The sequence below is a fragment of the Gallinula chloropus genome (assembly GCF_964237585.1).
Source record: "Gallinula chloropus genome assembly, chromosome: 20".
Taxonomy (NCBI): Eukaryota; Metazoa; Chordata; class Aves; order Gruiformes; family Rallidae; genus Gallinula; species Gallinula chloropus.
In genome coordinates this window covers 10,837,840-10,856,152 of record NC_140105.1, presented here as the reverse complement: position 1 = coordinate 10,856,152, position 18,313 = coordinate 10,837,840, and the positions used below count along the sequence as shown (strand labels likewise).

The 18,313-nt window shown below is 47.4% G+C and overlaps 1 protein-coding gene across 3 annotated transcripts; it reads left to right on the top strand.

Moving 5' to 3' along the window:
- Positions 1-741: 741 nt before the first annotated feature.
- TOB1 (transducer of ERBB2, 1) lies at positions 742-17,434 on the top strand. Of its 3 annotated transcripts, none has more exons than XM_084273537.1 (2): positions 742-755; positions 15,477-17,434. In XM_084273537.1, the coding sequence occupies exon 2, from the start codon at positions 15,615-15,617 to the stop codon at positions 16,593-16,595; it is 981 nt and encodes a 326-aa protein (XP_084129663.1). In that variant the 5' UTR covers positions 742-755; positions 15,477-15,614; the 3' UTR covers positions 16,596-17,434. The 3 variants fall into 3 exon arrangements, with proteins under 3 accessions (XP_084129663.1, XP_084129662.1, XP_084129664.1); XM_084273536.1 differs by lacking the exon at positions 742-755 and adding an exon at positions 12,647-12,768; XM_084273538.1 differs by lacking the exon at positions 742-755 and adding an exon at positions 13,618-13,635.
- Positions 17,435-18,313: the final 879 nt, after the last annotated feature.

Sequence of the window (18,313 nt, the reverse complement as noted above, 5' to 3'; positions counted from 1 at the left end):
CAGCTTTTTTTCTCCCATCAGCACACATTTTCAATTTAATTCCTCTTCCTAATGAGCTCCTTTGTTACCTTCCTACCTTTCTCCCTCCCGTGGTTTATTTCTCAGAGCAGACGATCTCCACTCACCACCCAGGTTAACTCTTGTTTCAGTATCAAAGATCATTGAAGTTGAAAATAGCTTTTCCCAAGCCCATGTTACAGCCCAGGAGTGTCTGGTCACCAGATAGGATCTCCAGCTGCCTCTCAGACGGCATGTCAGAGGGTATCTGCGTTCCGGTACTCGAAGTACCATGGCCACGAGCCATCGTGCCTACAGCAGTTCAGGGGGGTCATGGACTCGATTACAGCTGATTATGGACCAGGTGGGAGGAGCTGATGAAACAGGGGGAAACAAAAATAATTAATATGCAGCAGGGCAGCCTGTTCTCCAAAGAGTTATTAACTTTTCATGGGATGGAAAAGGATTGTTTTAATTTTTTTAGTGATTGTATTTTTTTTCTCGCTCTGTGTTGCTACAGATAATTAGGAAATGGCCAGTGGTAATATTTACTATTGCCTGCTGAGGTGCAGAGTCCAAATCACTCAGTTATGACAGGAAGTCCTGTACTGTTCAGAAGTATGGAACGTTGCCCTTCAGTCCCAAGGAAGAAGTAACGATGCTTCTGGAGCAAGGGGACGGGTGTGCTGTAAATCCCACTGCCGTGAACTCCTGCCTCCCTGCCCAAGGGAAAGGCACCTGCCAACTGCGAACAGACGGTGAGTCTGCAGCTCCACGGATGCGCTCGGTATCAGAGCGACGCCCCTAAATGTATGAGAGCATCTTTCCTTCGGGAAAGATGATGTGTATGTGGCAGACTGGTGGAGGGAAGAACAATGGGTCGGCCATGGGGAGGACCGTAACGAGTCCCTGAGGACAGAGTCCTGCTGGAGATTTCCAAATCCTCACCACACTTAAATAAATAGACTGACTTAACAGCAGGAGATGCAAAAAAAAAATTAAAAAAGGTAACCATTGAGTGAAGTTTCACTGCAATATATTTTGGAAGATTTGCCAGATGGCTGGCAGCAAGACTTTTAAACTCTGACTTTTTTTCCAAGCCAGCCATGCTATCATCCATCAGACAGTCACTTTGGACTGACATTGCAGAGCGTGGCTGTCTCCCTTACCTTCGCCTTACTCCTGTTTATTTCTAGCTGGTTTATTTATATCCGGAACTGATACAAGCAGCACGATTTCTTTGTTTCATTAAATGATTCCTTGATCTGAACTTTAAAAGATTTGTCTTCAGAGAGATCAAAGTCAACCAAGCATGTGTCTGGCATCCCTGAGTTTTTTTCTGATATCCCACTCTTGAAGTCAACCTGGGATAGAGATTTTGTTGCAGAGTGGCAAAACGTGGTGCCTAGGTTAGAGCTGGCCATTGAACTCCTGGGTACTAGTACACACCTATCATCCAGGCTTCTTAATTATTATTTTTCAAAGAGGTGAAACAATGTTGGCAGAGCTTGTGCTGCCAAATGCAAGTCAAGGTAGAACCGAGCGCCAACTGCAAGCGTGGAAAATTACATCCCACTGCCCAGCAACTCACAGTCAAGCAAGTAAAATACGATTTGCACAGCTGAGCGGAGGCATTGTCAGGCTGTGAACCCAGGAGCCAAGCACTCCTAAACCCCGTCTGCTGTGACCCAGGGCTTACTCCTGGGAAAGCTGTGTACAGCCAGCTCCCTAAAAGAGGCCAATAATTCTGGGCACCTTATTTATTAATTTTGGGGTGTGAGTCTCCATGCCCTCTGATTTCTAGACTGATGGTGGCATGCTGTGACCAGGGCAGAGCTGCCTCATTCCTTCCCTTTGCTGGAAGGACACTGGAAGTCGTTTCCCCCCAGTTCACCTCGATTACTCCCAGAATTAGCAGGTCTCGAGCGCTGCCTGGCACCCGCCAGCGGCATGGAAAGGACAGGGTGTTTGCAGGGGCTTTAAAGACGTGAAGCTCTATAGAATTGCTGAGTGTTATTGTGGATGGTTGGAGTATGTCTTGGATATGAATCATCTTGCTCTTTCTGACCTACTGTCCTAATTGAGAGTCATTTATTCCTCAGACGCTTGTCACTGTCTGGGCCATGCCTTTCTGCAGTGAAGCAGCAGCCTGGAGCTGCAGGTATTTACCCCGCTCCCTCATTATGTGACAAATTAGAGGAGATTTAGTAAACTGACATGCTGAATCATGGATCCTCCCCAAATGTGACCCGAGATCCTTGCCCCTTTGTTTTGCTGTTTTCTGTGGCAGGGTCAGGCCAGGACACAGCTTTCCCACTGGCTATGTGAATTTTGCTGCCATGCATGTTCCAGTAAAATCAAAGGCCTTAGAAAAGGGATTCTGCGGAAGCTTTTTTTTCCTCAGTGCCTTTACCCTCATTAGTTATACTTTAGAGCACAAGCCTCAGGGCAGGACCAGCACAGTTGCTCCTATTTGATGGTGCAGGCACTACTGCTTCTTCAAAAACCTCCACTGCCTTGCTGATCAGCAACGAGATGTGTTTCAGCCTTGTTTCTCCAGCACTTTTAAGATGTGTACTCTTCCCTGACCATCTTGTATCTTCTTCTGTTCATTAAAGGGTTGACTGATTGCCTGCTTCAAGACTTCCACGGTGACAGTCTGCTTGGCCACATTCCTTTGCAGAATTTCTATCTGAGGGCTTATCTTCACCGCAGAAGTAGTCTCAGGCTTTCAGCTGAGGGTCCCCTGTCTCCCTGCTCTGCCCATGCTCCTCCAAGCAGCCTAACGGTGGCTGAACAGCCCACCAGTTGTGGTAGAGGAGAGGTTTAAACACTCAGTCACTAGCATGACTGCTGCGATGCAGCCGTCGGCGCACATCGCTCCGTGCTGCAAATCCCTGGGAGCCTCCCGCGAGTCTTCTGGTGATGATCTTCCTTGTCATCTAGGCACTTCCCTGATTCAGCTGAATCGGGGACATTAATACTTCCACCATCCCCATTTGGATGTCACTTGGACAGGTTGATGTCAAACATTTCGCAGGAACACTCTGACTGGGAATATTGAGCTTGAACGTCTGGATTTTCCCCCTTTGAAAATGTACTTCTCGTAACATAAGCGAGAGATCTGGGCTGGGAGTAACAACCAACCCCTCTGGGGAAGCCAAGGATATTTTTATCTATTTCATTGCTACCTTTGAAGGGCTCAGACACTCTTTTATTTTAATCTCAGAATGTGTTGCGTTCTTCCCCCCTGGAGATTCCTTTTTGAAATGTATTTATTACATCTCCTAAACGTGTCTGTATTTTACCAAGGTACAGTGTTTGTGCACACTGGCTGGAAGAGATCAGATCCTTAATTCTGGCTGGATTCTGACCCAGCTCTAGGTCAGCTCTGAATTTCACATTCACGCGTCTGTACCGTAGGTATGGTGAGTTTAAACAACTTTATTATTTATCTTGTGTCTTTGTTATTATTTGTCTCTGGAAATACATTCCAACTGAGTTTCACTCTACTCTGTGGAAGGAAGTACTTGGGGAAAAGTTGATCTGACATGAAAGAGAACTTCTGGGTAACTGATCCCCAGTCTCCTGGCGTGAAGGAACAGTTGCGTTATCAGCTCTCTGTAGTTGGAGATAAATGACATTTATCCTCTTTGAGGCAAGGTAGGCATGATTTATTACCAGAGAGTAAAAGTCAAAGTTCCTGGTAAGGAACAAGGTCACGCTGTGCAGCAACAAGTGCTTCTGGAGAACCGAATCCTGACGTGGGTGCCACAGTTTCTCTGCATTTCGGAGTTATTAACTGATACAAAACCAGTCCCATGTATAAAGAAACAAATTTCAGCCTCTTCCCTACCTAATTTTCAACAGCTACTAATGAAACACTTCAGTCAGCAAGAAAGGTGTTCATAGCTAGCTGGAAACTAAACCAAGTCCTGGCACTCGCGTGACTGGTTCCATCCCAGATCCTCCAGCTCAGGGCTGGCATCTCCTGCCCATCCTTGTGGGTGGGATTGCTAGTTAATAATTGCTGTTATCCCAATTATTTAGGTCACAGCCCTTCTTCCGCTCCTTCTTTCCACTACCTGTGTGATGGAGTTGGAACAGTGATTACCCAAAGGCACAAGGGCTGGCTTGTCAGTGCCAGAGTCAGCTAAATTTGAGCTGTCTGCCCAGTGTCCATGGCTCAGTTCACCTCGGGTCTCTGGCATCGCTTCTGAAAATTGCCCTTCTTCCACTTCATTTCAAAACCCGAAAATTGTTCTTGGAGCTTTGCAATAGGAAGCCTTTTTCAAGAGGAGAAAAAAGAAAGGTGCCCATTTAAAATACCTGGGGCCGAGTTTGCGGGTGCTTCTATTAAAAGTCTGCGCCGAGCAGTGTGATGTGTGTAAAATGATGCAGCCTTGTATTTGACTGAAATGAAATTGTGGGAATTGATGGAAAAGCACTTGGTGAGAAAACATTGGTGGCTATGTAGTCTTAGAAACTAAAGAGAGTTGGAGCTCAGAGAGTGGCGATGAATATGGAGAGCCGCGAGTTGGAATAATCACAAGGGAGGCGACTGCACCAGCCAGGATGAAAGATGAGAGTTTCAGCACAAAATTGATCAAGATAACGAAGCAGGGGGAAGATGTCTTGTGACAGCAGCTGGATTTCTAGCATCTAGCCTCAAATAGGAGCATGAAACCTAAGTTTGCTTGGAGATTTCACACAGGATTGCGAGGCTATAGAAAGCTCCAAGACGCCCTGGAACACTGCACCATTTACACTAATCAGAGGGTGAGTCAGCACTCAATTATGTTCAGGCAATTTTATATTCAGTTTGCTATGCGTTGGCGACAAAGCAATTTAGATAATATGGTCATATAGCAGAATCACCTTCACAGATCGGAGTTACATTAGCTACAATACAAAGTATGTCACTGAGTGCTCATTTTCCAGTGTGTAAGCTAATCATGATGTGGGATCAAGAAAAAGTCTCTTCTTCCCAACACCAAACCCAATGTAATTGTGCAACAGGGCTGGTTTATCCCTTCTCCTGAAGTTGTTGGTTATGGCTACTCTTGAGACTAGGCAGATCCACTGCTGTGTGCACATTAATGACAGCATACGAGATAACAGCTCCTGCTGGTCTGTGTGTTCAAGAGAAAGCGTCCTGCTGTCATGAAGTGGGTGATACATACGTAGGTACATGAGGACTGCTCAGCCTGTCCACCACACAGTAAAGACCTGTGACCTGTGAGATAGAAGAATTGTGTACTTCCCCTGCTGCTGCTCCATCGAGAAGTCCCAAGAGTACCATCCTGGGGGATGTCCAGGTGTGGCTCCAGGTCTGCACGCCGGTTTGCCATCAGTTCAGGAAAGATGTGATGCTCATTGGGCCTTTTGCTTCATCTTTTAAGGCACGTGGTATGCTATTTTGGAGAATTATACCTTTAGGAATCAGAAGTCGGAGAGGAAATTAGTGATTTATTATGCTTTGAATCAGTGATTTAAACTGAATGATTGTTTCAGTGCCAGGGACAGGTTCGGTCTTCCGTGAACTGTTCGTTACATCAACAGGAGACATGAACCGCATTAAAAACAGGATACACAAACTGTGTTAAAATCCACTTTGTATGTCTCAGGAGCAAACACACAGCTTGAATCGTCATTCCCCTCCATTATTCCTGTCACCATGACTCGATGGACTTTAATAAGAGTTGAATAAGGGCCAGATCTGGAGTGCAGTGAACTCACTCAAAGAGAAATTTCCATTGGCTTTTTCTTTTTTTTTTTTTAACCAGTGGATAATACCCTTAAAGATTCAGGGTCAAACCTTCAGCTGTCATAAGCTGGCATCTCTCCACTCAACGAAGCTCTTGGTGCCTGCACAAATACAGTCACTAGGTTTCTGTTCGTCTGAAAAGAAGCGCCCTTGCTTTTTTATTCATATGAAGATAGTTTTCAATGATCCTCCTCTCATGAGAAAGCTTTTCAGGCTGTATTCATCAAGACACTGACATCTGAACTCACTTTACTTTGAAGCCATCATCATTCACATTGTCACAGCTTGACAGCACAGGAGGTTAACTTGGCGCTTCTCAAATTACTGCTCTCAGACCCGGGATCAATACCTGTAACCCTTGGATTTCCTAAATGGGATAGTCTGCACGTCATCTACCAGTCACTAACTAAGCTCTCAAAGCCCTGAGCGAGCACTGGGCTCTGCACAAAGCCCTGTTGTTGCTAGTAAAGGTACTGCAGCAGGCACGAGGAACCCTGTCAGTGGCCAGAGACTCTAGAAAATAGGTTGCTTATCATCTGAAAGCTTAAAACATGGGTGGTTTCTTACTGAGCAGTTCTTGGTTGCTCTAAGTCAAGAACCAGGTGAGACCCAGGGATGCCACAGTTATATTTAGTTCCAGTTTTTATTGCAGAAGTGAGCTGTTCTTGGTTGCTCTAAGTCAAGAACCAGGTGAGACCCAGGGATGTCACAGTTATATTTTGTTCCAGATTTTATTGCAGAAGTTGAGGCATCTTCTGATTGCTACTTCTAAATGCTGGCACAAGAAGTAATCCTTCCAGCTCTTTAAAAAGCAGGTTTCTATCTCTTTAAAACTGTTTATGAATCATTGTTTGTAACGAGCACAGTAAAGCTTGTGAAGCTGATGAACTAAGAAGTTACGTGGCTATCAGCTAGGACAGTCCTAACCTCATCATTGTATCTATTAGCAGGTACTGCAGAACTACCTGACATGAAACTGGCAGAATCCCAGCGCAAAGGTGAGCGTGAGGAAAAAAATATATTGGATTTTATTAAAACTTTCCTCAAAGGTCAACCTCTCTAGGGTATCACATCAATCTTCCTTCCTTCCTCCTTCTTCAGCCCATTTATTCATAGCTATAGAAAATTCTGATACTCATTAAACTTTCCCCATTCTCCTTTCCCCCCTCTTATTGCTGTATCTATCTACCTGTCACCATGATTCTTCCCAGCATTTTTATTTAAGTCCCTTACTCCTCATTTCACTCCTTCTACCCGGCCCTCTCGAGATCTACACCCCATTCTCACAATGTCACTTCTCGGGCTCCTCTTCAAGAACAGATCCTCCCTCCTACCAGCTTCAGGACAAAAAAAAAAAACCCAAACCCCTTTTTATTCCATCCTTGAAAGTGGCTGAACCTTTGGGAAGAGCAAAGCTTTGGTGCAGTCTTCACTGAAGTGTGTCAGGTTTCTCCTGGTTTATTTTTCCTTCTTACCCAGCAGCTGCCTTCTGTGTCTTGCTCAGGACGCCAGTAACCTTTGCCAAGTAAGCTGTAACATTCGTAGCGTGCCACTTAGGAAGGAGTGATGTCCTTGCAAGCTCCCAGCTCCCACAGATCAGTCCCCCTTGCTGATACTGGCCCAGTAAAATATTTTTTTCCTGTTCTTTTTTTAAAGAAGAGACACAAATATCTAAGAAAGTACCAGCTTTTTTTTCCAGAGTATACTAACTGCACAGAGCTCTGGATACCCAGATCTGGAAACTACATCTCAAACCTTGGCATACAAGCTCCAGCTCTTGATAGCCAAGTTTCTGACGTTTTGGCATCATCAGAGCCACAAGCATCATCCACTGTAATAGCAGAGGAGCTTCTGTTGCTGGTGTTTGGCTTTGCCTGCCTGGCTGAGCTGTGTGGGGCACATCAGCCCCAGCGCATCGCATGCAGGTTGGTACCTGAGATTTCTGGGCTTCTAGGACAGGATGTTCTCACAATCACAGCCCCTCACCACTGTACCCTGTGTCCTTCCTTCCCCCCCTTTCCCCACAGTATTTCCCTCCTTCCATATGGGGTAAGTGATGGCCAGCAACAGGACAAGGGGCAGCAGGTGCAAGCTGGAGCACAGGAAGTTTCATGTGAATGTAGGAGAAACTTTTTCACTGTGAGGGTGAGGGGAGCCCTGGGACAGGCTGCCCAGAGAGGTTGTGCAGTCTCCTTCTCTGGAGACATTCAAACCCCACCTGGATGTGTTTCTGTGTGATTTAGTCTGGGTGATCCTGCTCTGGCAGGGGGGTTGGACTAGATCACCTTTTGAGGTCCCTTCCAACTCCTAACACTCTGTGATTCTGTGACACTTCCACTTCAAAGGCTATTCCCCCCCCCACTCTGTGGCAAGATTAACCCTACTTCTGTCAAGCCCGATGGACATCTTCCTAACCAGATCCTCTTCCTCCCAGCCCTTCCCCACACGCTCCCACATCCCCAGGACACTAATCCCATTCCTCAGCCCTCTCTGCTCCAGAGGAACAAGCCCGGGCACAGCGTGGGTTGCTGTGGAGGCAGACAGACGTGTGCAGGAGGATACTGAGGGCGGCTGTTTGCCCTGGGGATAAGAGCCTGCAAGCGAGAATTAACGGCACACACATCTGCCATGCCTGCACTTAACTCGGCGTAGGAAGCCACATGCAGCAGCCCCTGCCAGCCAGCCCTTCACGTAATGAGGGACGAGCTTGGGGCTCTCCTGGAAGATGCCCCGTGAACTTCTCTGGTTTTGGCTGATCTCTGTTCTTGGTTATTCTTCACTCCATCAAAACATTACATAAAAGCTCATTTTGTGGTTCCCATCTAAAAATATCTTCGTGGTCAGAGAGCTCCTGGAGCTGGGCAACACCTGGCAGGTATATACACCCTCTACAGTCTGTATTTATGGAAAAATCTCTGCATAAGCAGAGATTCACATGGAATGTGAAAGAATCTACGCTGCATTTCAAAACCATTGTTAAGATACATGCTGGAGAGCAGCCAGCCTTGGTCGCTCACTCTGATAGATGATGGGGAAAGGGAACACACGTTAAAATCAGTGAATGGATAAAACTGGCCTAGAGAGGGGTGAATACAATGGGAAAAGCTTTCCAAATCAAAGCCCAGGCACCCATGCTCAGGAGAACCATTTCCCTAAATAGGAATGTGTTAAAAAAGAAACTGTACTATATTCAGCAATATACATTGCAAAGCTTTATGTCCTCTGTCAGGATAGATCTTATACACTCTGTAAGGAAGAGCAACGTTCCTTTAGCAGACAAGATGAAAAGGACAAAGATGGGTGGTGGAAATTTTAAGCCTTGCATTTTACTGCTCTTAAATTCTTGTCCATGTGGATGAGATGAGTAAAAATTTCTTTAAATATTTTTAATTCCTTTAAACAATGTTGGGTTTTGGTATTGTACTGATCAATAAATATTAGTGATTTAGATTTTAAAAGAGCATCATCGGTTATTTGAGGAACCAAATTTAGATTCCTTTAGTAGAAAAAAAGAATTTCCCTTTGTAGAGACCACACAGTCTTGTAGAGATGTAGGTCTCTGGCAATGCAGAGATCTTGGCTCTAGAGACTCAACTCAGCAATCAGAAACTGTAGACTGGATGCTGGTGACGGCTCTTGCTGGCCAGCAGTGCAGGATATGGGACGAGATCAAAGTCCTTCTCTTTTACTGTAGATTAAGAAAGTCGTCTTACTTCTAATCTCACTCCTGCCTCCCTGCCCATGCTCTGAAATGCTTCTCTTGATTTGCTCTGCTGGGGAGAAAAATCCTCAAGGTCTGTCAGGAAATACAAGAATCTATCTTTTTTCTTTTCTTTTAAGATTAATCTTGCAGTTGAATAGAATTGGCAACACGAGTAAAACTTTGCTGCTGGGATTGTTATTTTGTATTGATTGCATTTTTAAAGATTTTTCTAGCAGGGAGAGGAAGACATTTTGTTATTGCTGTGTATTAATCAAAAGGACTGAAAAATACCTCAGGGCCTATTCTGACCTCTTTGTGGCTCAAAAAGCCAGCTGGAGTCTCAAGAATACAAGTGATCCTGGATCAGACCCTGGGTTTAGGGGCTAACAATTTAACTTCACTACAGTTTGGTCACCTACTTCTTCTATGTTACAGGTGGACAACGTAACCCTCACTGTGGTTCAAAAGTCAGAATTTTATTTTCAGGCAAACGAGGGTAAATCAGAACTTTCAGTGGTGCACTGGAAAGCAGCAGGCTTGATTCTTGCTGATCTGGAGAGGTTATTCTTAGGGCAAGCACCCGTCTTTAACATTTAACATCGGATTTGCTCAACAGCATGCAATTTTAGCACTGACTGCATTAGAAGCTTCCTTTGCATAAGCCACAGAAAAGTACATCACCATTTTTACAGCTTTAAAGGATCCCACCGCTGCCTTGATCATAAATATATTAGCCCTGTATATTTAATTCCATTCCTAACGCTTCTCATGTCACGTTAAAGCCATTCCAAAGGAAGCCTCTGCTTTTACAACCTTTCATTTTGCTTTTTTTTTTTTTAGCAACTCAGCAGCACAGTTACTCCATTTGTAAAGTTCTTCGCTGAATCTCACCTGAAAACCTCCTTCTAAACTTCCTTCTAGGGAGACGTGCAGGTTTTTCCCACTTCAAAGGGAAATCCAGTGCTGCCCCGTTCAGCGCAGAGCTGAGCACAGCGACACGCCGAACCGCTCACTGGCAGAGCTGATGTCACCTGTCAATTCATGCAGCGGTTCTTGTACCAGGGAGATTTTAAAGTTCTAATTAAAAAAAAAACACCCCAAACTACAACACAAACAACGGAACACCTGTATTTGTCTTTTCACCTTATCTGTTCCATCAGTTACTCTACATTGCCTCTTAATTTTTGTGGTAAAAAGTAATGATACAAGTTGTTCAAACAAAAAAAAAGCCCAAGACTTTCATTTGGATTCCCAGCCGCGCTACAGCAATTCTCAGGAGTCTCCCGGCTGCCAATGCTTCGAATTTTATAATCTCAATGTTTTATTTTCCATCCCAATTCTCACCGAAGCCACATGCAACCCTCTATGGTTAAAAGGGGAGGGAAAAAATAGGGGTAAAAAATCATAACTATTCCAAATATGAATTCAGATTTTCAAGTTGCTTGCAATGCTGCAATCACAGTAGCACCAACAGCCACGCATCTGAATAAAAGCTATGTGCTCTACAGTGAATTAGGCCTTCTGGCAGGAATTTTCAGCTGTGGAAAATCCCAACTGCTGCCCTCGCCGCCTTCCTTCCCTTCAGGGTTTGGTGCCGCCACAGTCTCCCATATATTCTAAGCTCCAAAGGGTTAAAGTCCTGGCATCTCCTGCAACTCGCGTTTCCAAATCTCTCCTGGGGCCCATGCCGCGTTTATGCCAAAACGCCTTATTATTGTACAAACACAGAGCAAGAGGAGGGGGGGAAAACCCAAACCCCAACCCTCTGTGGCTTGTCCTTCAAACTCGGCCTTGCTCGTGGGTCTGAAGCCAACCGTGCCCGTTGTGCCCGCAGGTGACACCTGAGGAGCAAAGCCAGAGAGGTTCTAAAGACCAGAGGGCCCGGCTCTGCTGCCACCGGGCCTGGTCCCCATCCCCGCGTCTCCCGGTGAATGAGGAGGCGGTCGCGGCGCCGGCTCGCAGGCTCCGCCGCTTCCCCCGGCCGCCGCCGTCGGATGCAGCCGTGCCCCGCATCAGGATTACCGCAGGGCCGGGCCGCCGGCTGTTCCGGACAGGCCCAAACCAGGCACCGTGGCACCGGCGGCTGCCTCGGCCCCCTCACACACCGCCCCGCGCCTCCCCTCGGAGGGTCCCGCGGGCACTGAGGCGGCGACCGCACCATCCCCCCCGCTCCGCACCCCCCGGGACCTTTTTCCCCCCAAAACTGGGGTTTGACGTCTTCCTCCTCGATACCGAGTGACCAATCAGGCGGCTACCCGGGCGGGCAGGCAGCCAATCGCCCAGCGTTGCTACCTGTGGGGAGTATTTTTAGCCGCGGCGGGGAGGGGAGAGGGGGCTGAGAGGGACCGGCCGGGCGCGGGCGGGGTATTGCTTTGCGACCCGTCCCGGCAGGGTGGGCACGGCTGCTGCTGCCACCGCCGCCAATACCACCGCCGAGGGGCCTCGCTGGCCGCTCGCTGAGGTGAGGGGCCGCGCCGGTGGCTCGGGGACGCAGCACGGCCGCCCGTCTGTGAGCGTGCGGGGCCGGCTGCGCCGTGCCCTCGCTCCCCCCTCCCTCCGCGCCGTGCGGGCGGGCTGCCGGCCCACGCGGACCCGCGACCGCCGTTGCCGAGGTCCCCGCGGGCCGTCGCCGCCCGCCCCCCGCGCCGCAGCGGCGGTCATGGGAGATGTAGTTCAGCGCGGGCCCCTTCTCCCCCCCACCTCCTCTCCCCTCCCCCTCATATCCCTGCGGAGACGAGGGGCGCGAGGGCAGGGTTTGACGTAGTCAGTGACGCAACGGTGTTGTGAGGCGAGGAGCGAGCTGACGTTGACAGCGGCCCCTCCGCGCCGGGGTGGGGGGAAGGGGAGGCGGCGGCGGGGCCCCGCGCGCGGAGGCGGGGCCGGGGCCGGGGCGAGGCGCGGCGGGCGGGGCCGGGCCGGGTGCTGCCGGCGCAGGGCGGGGCCGGGCGGGGGGGGCGCGGCGGGGGGCGGGGGAAGGGAGGCGATATATAGGGGCGCGGCGCCCGGCGAGGCAGTAGCAGGAGGAGCCCAGCTGCGGCGGCCGAGCGCGCCCGTCGTGGGGGTGTGAGCAGCGCAGCCCTCCCCCCCTTTCCCTCCCCCCCCTTTTTTTTTCCAACCCTCCCCCCTCCCTTTTTTTTTTTTTTCCTCCTTCCTTTCCCCTCCCATCCTCGCCGAGGGAACCGGCGCTCGGAGATGGGGGTCGGGTGCTGAGCCGCGCCCCCCCCACCCCCCGCACACACCCGCCCCCCGCACTCACACCCCTGCCGGGATTGCTTGCACTAACCCCCGTACGCCCACCCGGGTGAGTACCGCTGGGCCGAGAGCGGAGGGACGGCCCGAGCCGGCGTGGGGGGGGGGTGCGCGCTGGGCGGGGGTCCGGGCCGAAGGCAGACGGTGAGGCGGGGGGGGCGGCTCGAGGCAGCCGTCGGCCGGCCCGGGGCGGGAGGCGAGCGAGGGCCCGAGGCAGCCGCCGCCCGGCCCCCTGAGGCGGGCGCGGCCCCGGCCGCCCTGACGGGGGGTGGGCTCGAGACAGCCACCGCCCGACCCCGGCCGCTGAGGCGGCGATCGTCCGGCCCGGCGGCCCCGGCCCCTGAGGCGGGGGTGTCGAGACGGGCCCGGCCGGGCCGTGCCGTGGCGGTCACGACCCCGCGGTGACGGACACTGAGGCGGGCACGGTCTCGCGGGGAGGGGAAGGGCCGTCGTGCTGTGGAGGCCGCGGCGGCACAGGAGCCCGATGGAAGGAGGACACGGGGGACGCTGGCAGCCCCGCAGAGATGGGTCTGGGGGAGAGAGATGGCACGGCCCGGGCGGCCGGGTCCCTCCCAAGGCGGTCCCTGGACGCACTTGGCCTGGGAGGAGTGAGCGCTGCCGGCTGACTAATCGCTGCTGCTTGCGCCGGGCCGCTCCGGGCAGCGCTGGCAGCCGTCCTCTAGGACCCTGCCCCGGCGGGGGGCGGGGGCGGAGAGGGGTGTCGCCGGGCGCGGGGTGCCGGCCTGCGTGCTGAGGAGAGGGCCTTGCCTCCCCCCTCCCCTTCTTCCAGTCATCTCCCTTCCTTCCCTTCATTTTCTTTCTTATGGGCTCGGAAAATGTTGTTCTTCCTCCTCCTCCTCCTGCTGTTGCCGGAGCTCCCAGGGCTGTGAGCAGAAATCTAATGAGACCCGACTGCCAGGTTATGTAACTCCCCACAGTGCTTAAGGCTCCTGCCTTTAACCCCCAGCGCCAGGGCTCTGCCAGCAGAGCCCTAACGGGCTCGGATCCCTGACAAACACTGAGCTCTTTAAATTTAAAAAAAAGAAAAAAAAAAGTTGGAAATGATCAACCTGATGTGTTTGATCAGCTGCTTGTACCATTGATCAGTTTTTGGGCTTAGAAAAATTCATAGCCTCTGCCTGGTGCACCTTGAAAGGATCGTTTGATTCCTAAAGGACACGGAGGAAGGGAAACAAACCAGATGGATTAATAAATCATTTTTAAATGCCCCTTATAACCACCCAATCAGCTTTTCTGTACTGATTGTGTCCCTTTTGTAAATATCTTCTGTTTGCCCTTGATCTTTTCCTTATCCCCACCCATTGCTGATCCAGCAAACGTTTAAAGGTCGCCTTATCGTACAGGCTTTCAAACTATTCCTGTACCGTGCTGGGGAGAAGGCGAGTGGCTTGGAAATAGGGCTGCAGACTATAGGGCTGCAGACTTCATAAGGGGATTATTTGGAACGAGAAATTAAAAAAAAAAAGTATTCACATTGTTAACAGATTTTGATACTGATTTTGATTTCTCTAATCTTTAGTATAGCTACGCCAATTTTTGTTCCAAATTGATGCAGTGCAGAAAAGCACAAACATAGGCATTCTCCTTGGGTGTTTAACTTGAGCAGAAAAATACATTTTTTGTTTCATTGGAACTTTCTGAACAAAGGTGTCTCCTGTGGATGAGTACCTTATTCAGCGGTACTGCGGAATTTTTGTTAGCAGTACCTGGTGCTAACACTGGATCCTTGTCCTTTTTTTAACTTCAGCTAGCTAATTTCTCTTTTGTCCTTTGTGAAGGAGTGGCAACCATATTTTATATTAAATATAAAATGGAGTCACTGAAAAAGGCGATAAGCAATTGTTTTTGAAGCTGTCTGAAGCCCTGTCAGCCCTCGTAACTTTATGAAATCTCAACTATAGGCTACACAAAATATGAATTTAGTATTTATTAATATACTGCACCCGATAACATAAAGCAATTTCTAGAAAGGGAACAAAAAATCTGTGAATTAATGTATTGTAATAATTTCACCCTCATTACCACCCTCCCGGCAGAAGATCCGTGCATCTGTTTTGTATGCATTGGCTGCACTATCATTTTAGCTGTTCTGAGAAGGATTGTGGTGTATGTACAGCGGACATTTTCTCTTCAGTTAGCATAATTTTGCCAGCACGCAGTTTATGCAGATGATTTGCTTGGACTTCAAGTAAATGTTGCATAATTTCAGCTGTTTGTGGGAAATCTTCTGAAGCGACTGTGAACATTTTTATAATTCTGTAGCTCACGGTGCAGCCGATGTGTTTGCAAACTTTAAGATGACAAATGACCCTAGAACTAAGACCTTTCAAGCCAAACCAATAGTCTGGTGCTAAATTTTGCAGCTGAGTACTATAAATCATCCAAATACGGGTTGGTAATTGAACCCTCGACAGGCCTGGCAGTTCTGTGATGTGTTAAAAAAATATCCTTGCAGCTTTGTGAATAACTAAACGGCAAGCTCATGTGATTCAGAGATGCCCCATGCTGTATATGTAAACACATGCCTAGTGCATCTTCTGCAGTATCGCTTGTAAGTCATACTGAACGTAGCTGGCATCCTCACCTTCCGTGGGCACCAACACAAATAAGTTTGATGCATGTTTTTTGACTTAAAAGTAATCTACTTTATGCAGAAAGTGAAGCTAAAGGAATAGGCCTTTGGAGCTCGATCTTATGCTTTCCTTATTTGGATGTGTTTGCTTTTGTTTTTTCTTAAAGGAACAAGAGCACTCAAGGTGAAGGATAATAATCAACTAGAAATCAGCACTCTGAATGAAATTTTGTTTCCCTGTGGCATCTTGAACACTTTCTTCTTCGGGTTTTGAAACAGACTTATAACTTTGTGGCATAGCAGCTATGCAGCTTGAAATCCAAGTAGCACTCAATTTTATTATTTCATATTTGTACAATAAGCTTCCCAGACGACGTGTCAACATTTTTGGTGAAGAGCTTGAAAGACTTCTTAAGAAGAAGTATGAAGGGCACTGGTATCCAGAAAAGCCATACAAAGGATCAGGGTTTAGATGTATACATATAGGGGAGAAAGTGGACCCGGTCATTGAACAAGCATCCAAAGAGAGTGGTTTGGACATTGATGATGTTCGTGGCAACTTGCCTCAGGATCTTAGTGTTTGGATCGACCCGTTTGAGGTTTCATACCAAATCGGTGAAAAGGGACCAGTGAAAGTGCTTTATGTGGATGATAATGAAAATGGATGTGAGTTGGATAAGGAAATCAAGAACAGCTTTAACCCAGAGGCCCAGGTGTTCATGCCAATTAGCGACCCAGCATCTTCAGTGTCTAGTTCTCCTTCTCCTCCCTTTGGTCACTCTGCTGCTGTGAGCCCAACTTTCATGCCCCGCTCCACTCAGCCTTTAACCTTCACCACTGCCACATTTGCTGCCACCAAGTTTGGCTCGACCAAAATGAAGAATAGCGGCCGTAGCAACAAGGTCGCCCGCACCTCTCCCACCAACCTTGGCTTGAATGTCAATGACCTGTTGAAGCAGAAAGCCCTTTCCTCCTCCATGCACTCTCTCTACGGGCTTGGCTTAGGCAGTCAGCAGCAGCAGCAGCAACAACAGCAGAAGACTTCTGCCCTTTCTCCTAACGCAAAGGAGTTCATTTTCCCCAACATGCAGGGTCAAGGTAGTACCAGTAGCATCTTTCCTGGTGACAGCCCCCTTAACCTCAGTCCTCTCCAGTACAGCAATGCCTTTGACATGTTTGCAGCCTATGGAGGTCTAAATGAGAAGTCTTTTGTGGATGGCTTGAATTTTAGTTTAAACAACATGCAGTATTCTAACCAGCAATTCCAGCCAGTTATGGCTAACTAAAAATAAACCGGCAGTGAAATACAAGTAAATACTATTGTACAAGTTAAAATGCACGTACCCAAGGGTGTATCTTTTTTCCACCTCTTGAGATTTTTTTTTTTTGTAAGGCTTATAGTATGAATACATTCAGGCTTGGTTAGATAAATACAACATGCATCATTTTTCTTTTCATTTGCCAACCAAGCACAAAATTATTTTATACTGACTGTACATTACAAAAATATACTCTCAGAATATGGCCTCTTACAGTATTTAAGATATAGCAAGGACGTGGCTGATTTTTTTCATGTGTGTATATATATATGTACACAAACATATATGTGTATATATATTTAAAAAATTGGCACTAATAGGTGGGTTTATTGGTCTTTTTCTAATTGTATAATTTAATTTAGTACAAAGTTTGTAAAATATCAGAGTATATATATTGTTTCTACAACATGGTATTGCATTTATATCTTTTTACTACAGTGATCTGTGACAGCTGCAGCAGCTTCATGTTGTATTTTTTTTACTGAAATTGTAAGATATCCATCTTAAAGACATCAATTCTAAAAAAAAAAAATAAAAAAGTTGTGTACAGAATATTCCTTAGTGGTGGAATTAAAATGTACGAAATATTTGCTTTTTTCAAAAGAAACACAAATTGTATTTTCTGTTAAAAGTTTAAAGATTTTTGCTATATATTATGGAAGAAAATGTAATCGTAAATATTAATTTTGTACCTACATTGTGCAATACTTGAAAAAAGGTATAAAAGTATTTTGAGTCAGTGTCTTACATGTTAAGAGGGACTGAAATAGTTTATATTAAGTTTGTATTAAAATTCTTTAAAATTACTTGACTGCTGTGGTCTGTGTTCCTGCCGTTCTGCTGAAGGTCAGCGCCGCGCTTGCTGTGGGGTCAGTGCTAATGATGCAAGAGAGTCTGACTCAGAGCATCACAGAGGAGCGATGGAAAGGGTTGCTGTGCTGCTGCACCACGGTAACGGGATGGTTTACCTAAGATACCTCGGGCAGAGCCTGATGAAGTACTTGCCTACAATTATTTGAGCAAACTCTCACTTGTTTTCCATGACTGCAGCTCACTGAAGCCGGAAGGTAATCCTTAGTTTTATTTCTCTGCCAGAGTTAGAGCTCTCTGCTGTGTGGATGTTGAGTTATTGTGCAGTGTGACGTATCTAGAAGGGACTCAGGTGATTCAATGAAACTCCCTTTCTGTGTCATCAGAATGGATTTGAACTATTATCTGGAGAGGTCCTAGACCAATGCATCAGCGTTCTGTCTCTGTATTGGGGATTAATAGCTGCAAAACCAGTCTGAATAAAAGTGCTGATGTGCAGTTAACTAACCTCACTGTAAAGTTTTCATTTTATATGCTCTATTAAAAAAAAAAAGAAACGTAATGCAACTACAGTGGGACATTCCAAGGTTTTTATTTTAGTGGATTTTTACTGATTTTAACTTAGTAGATTCTCAAAACATGAATGTGAGTGGGAGGAGAAAGAATTCAGAGGCTGACAAAGCAACTCAGCTTTTCCAGAGCTGTTGTGAAGTTGTATCCCTTATTCTTTTCCATCTGTTCGGCAAATAGCTATCCTTGCTAACAGACCTTGTCAGGGGAAAGAGAAACTTTATCGGACTTCTTTTCCATGGCAGTTCTGGTTGTACCAAGTGGATTGTCCTTTGGCTTACGATGTGTAAACTACGGGGAGAGGA

Bases quoted from the DNA above. Each gene is read 5' to 3' on its own strand.
- TOB1 (XM_084273537.1), top strand. From the start codon at position 15,615: ATGCAGCTTGAAATCCAAGTAGCACTCAATTTTATTATTTCATATTTG.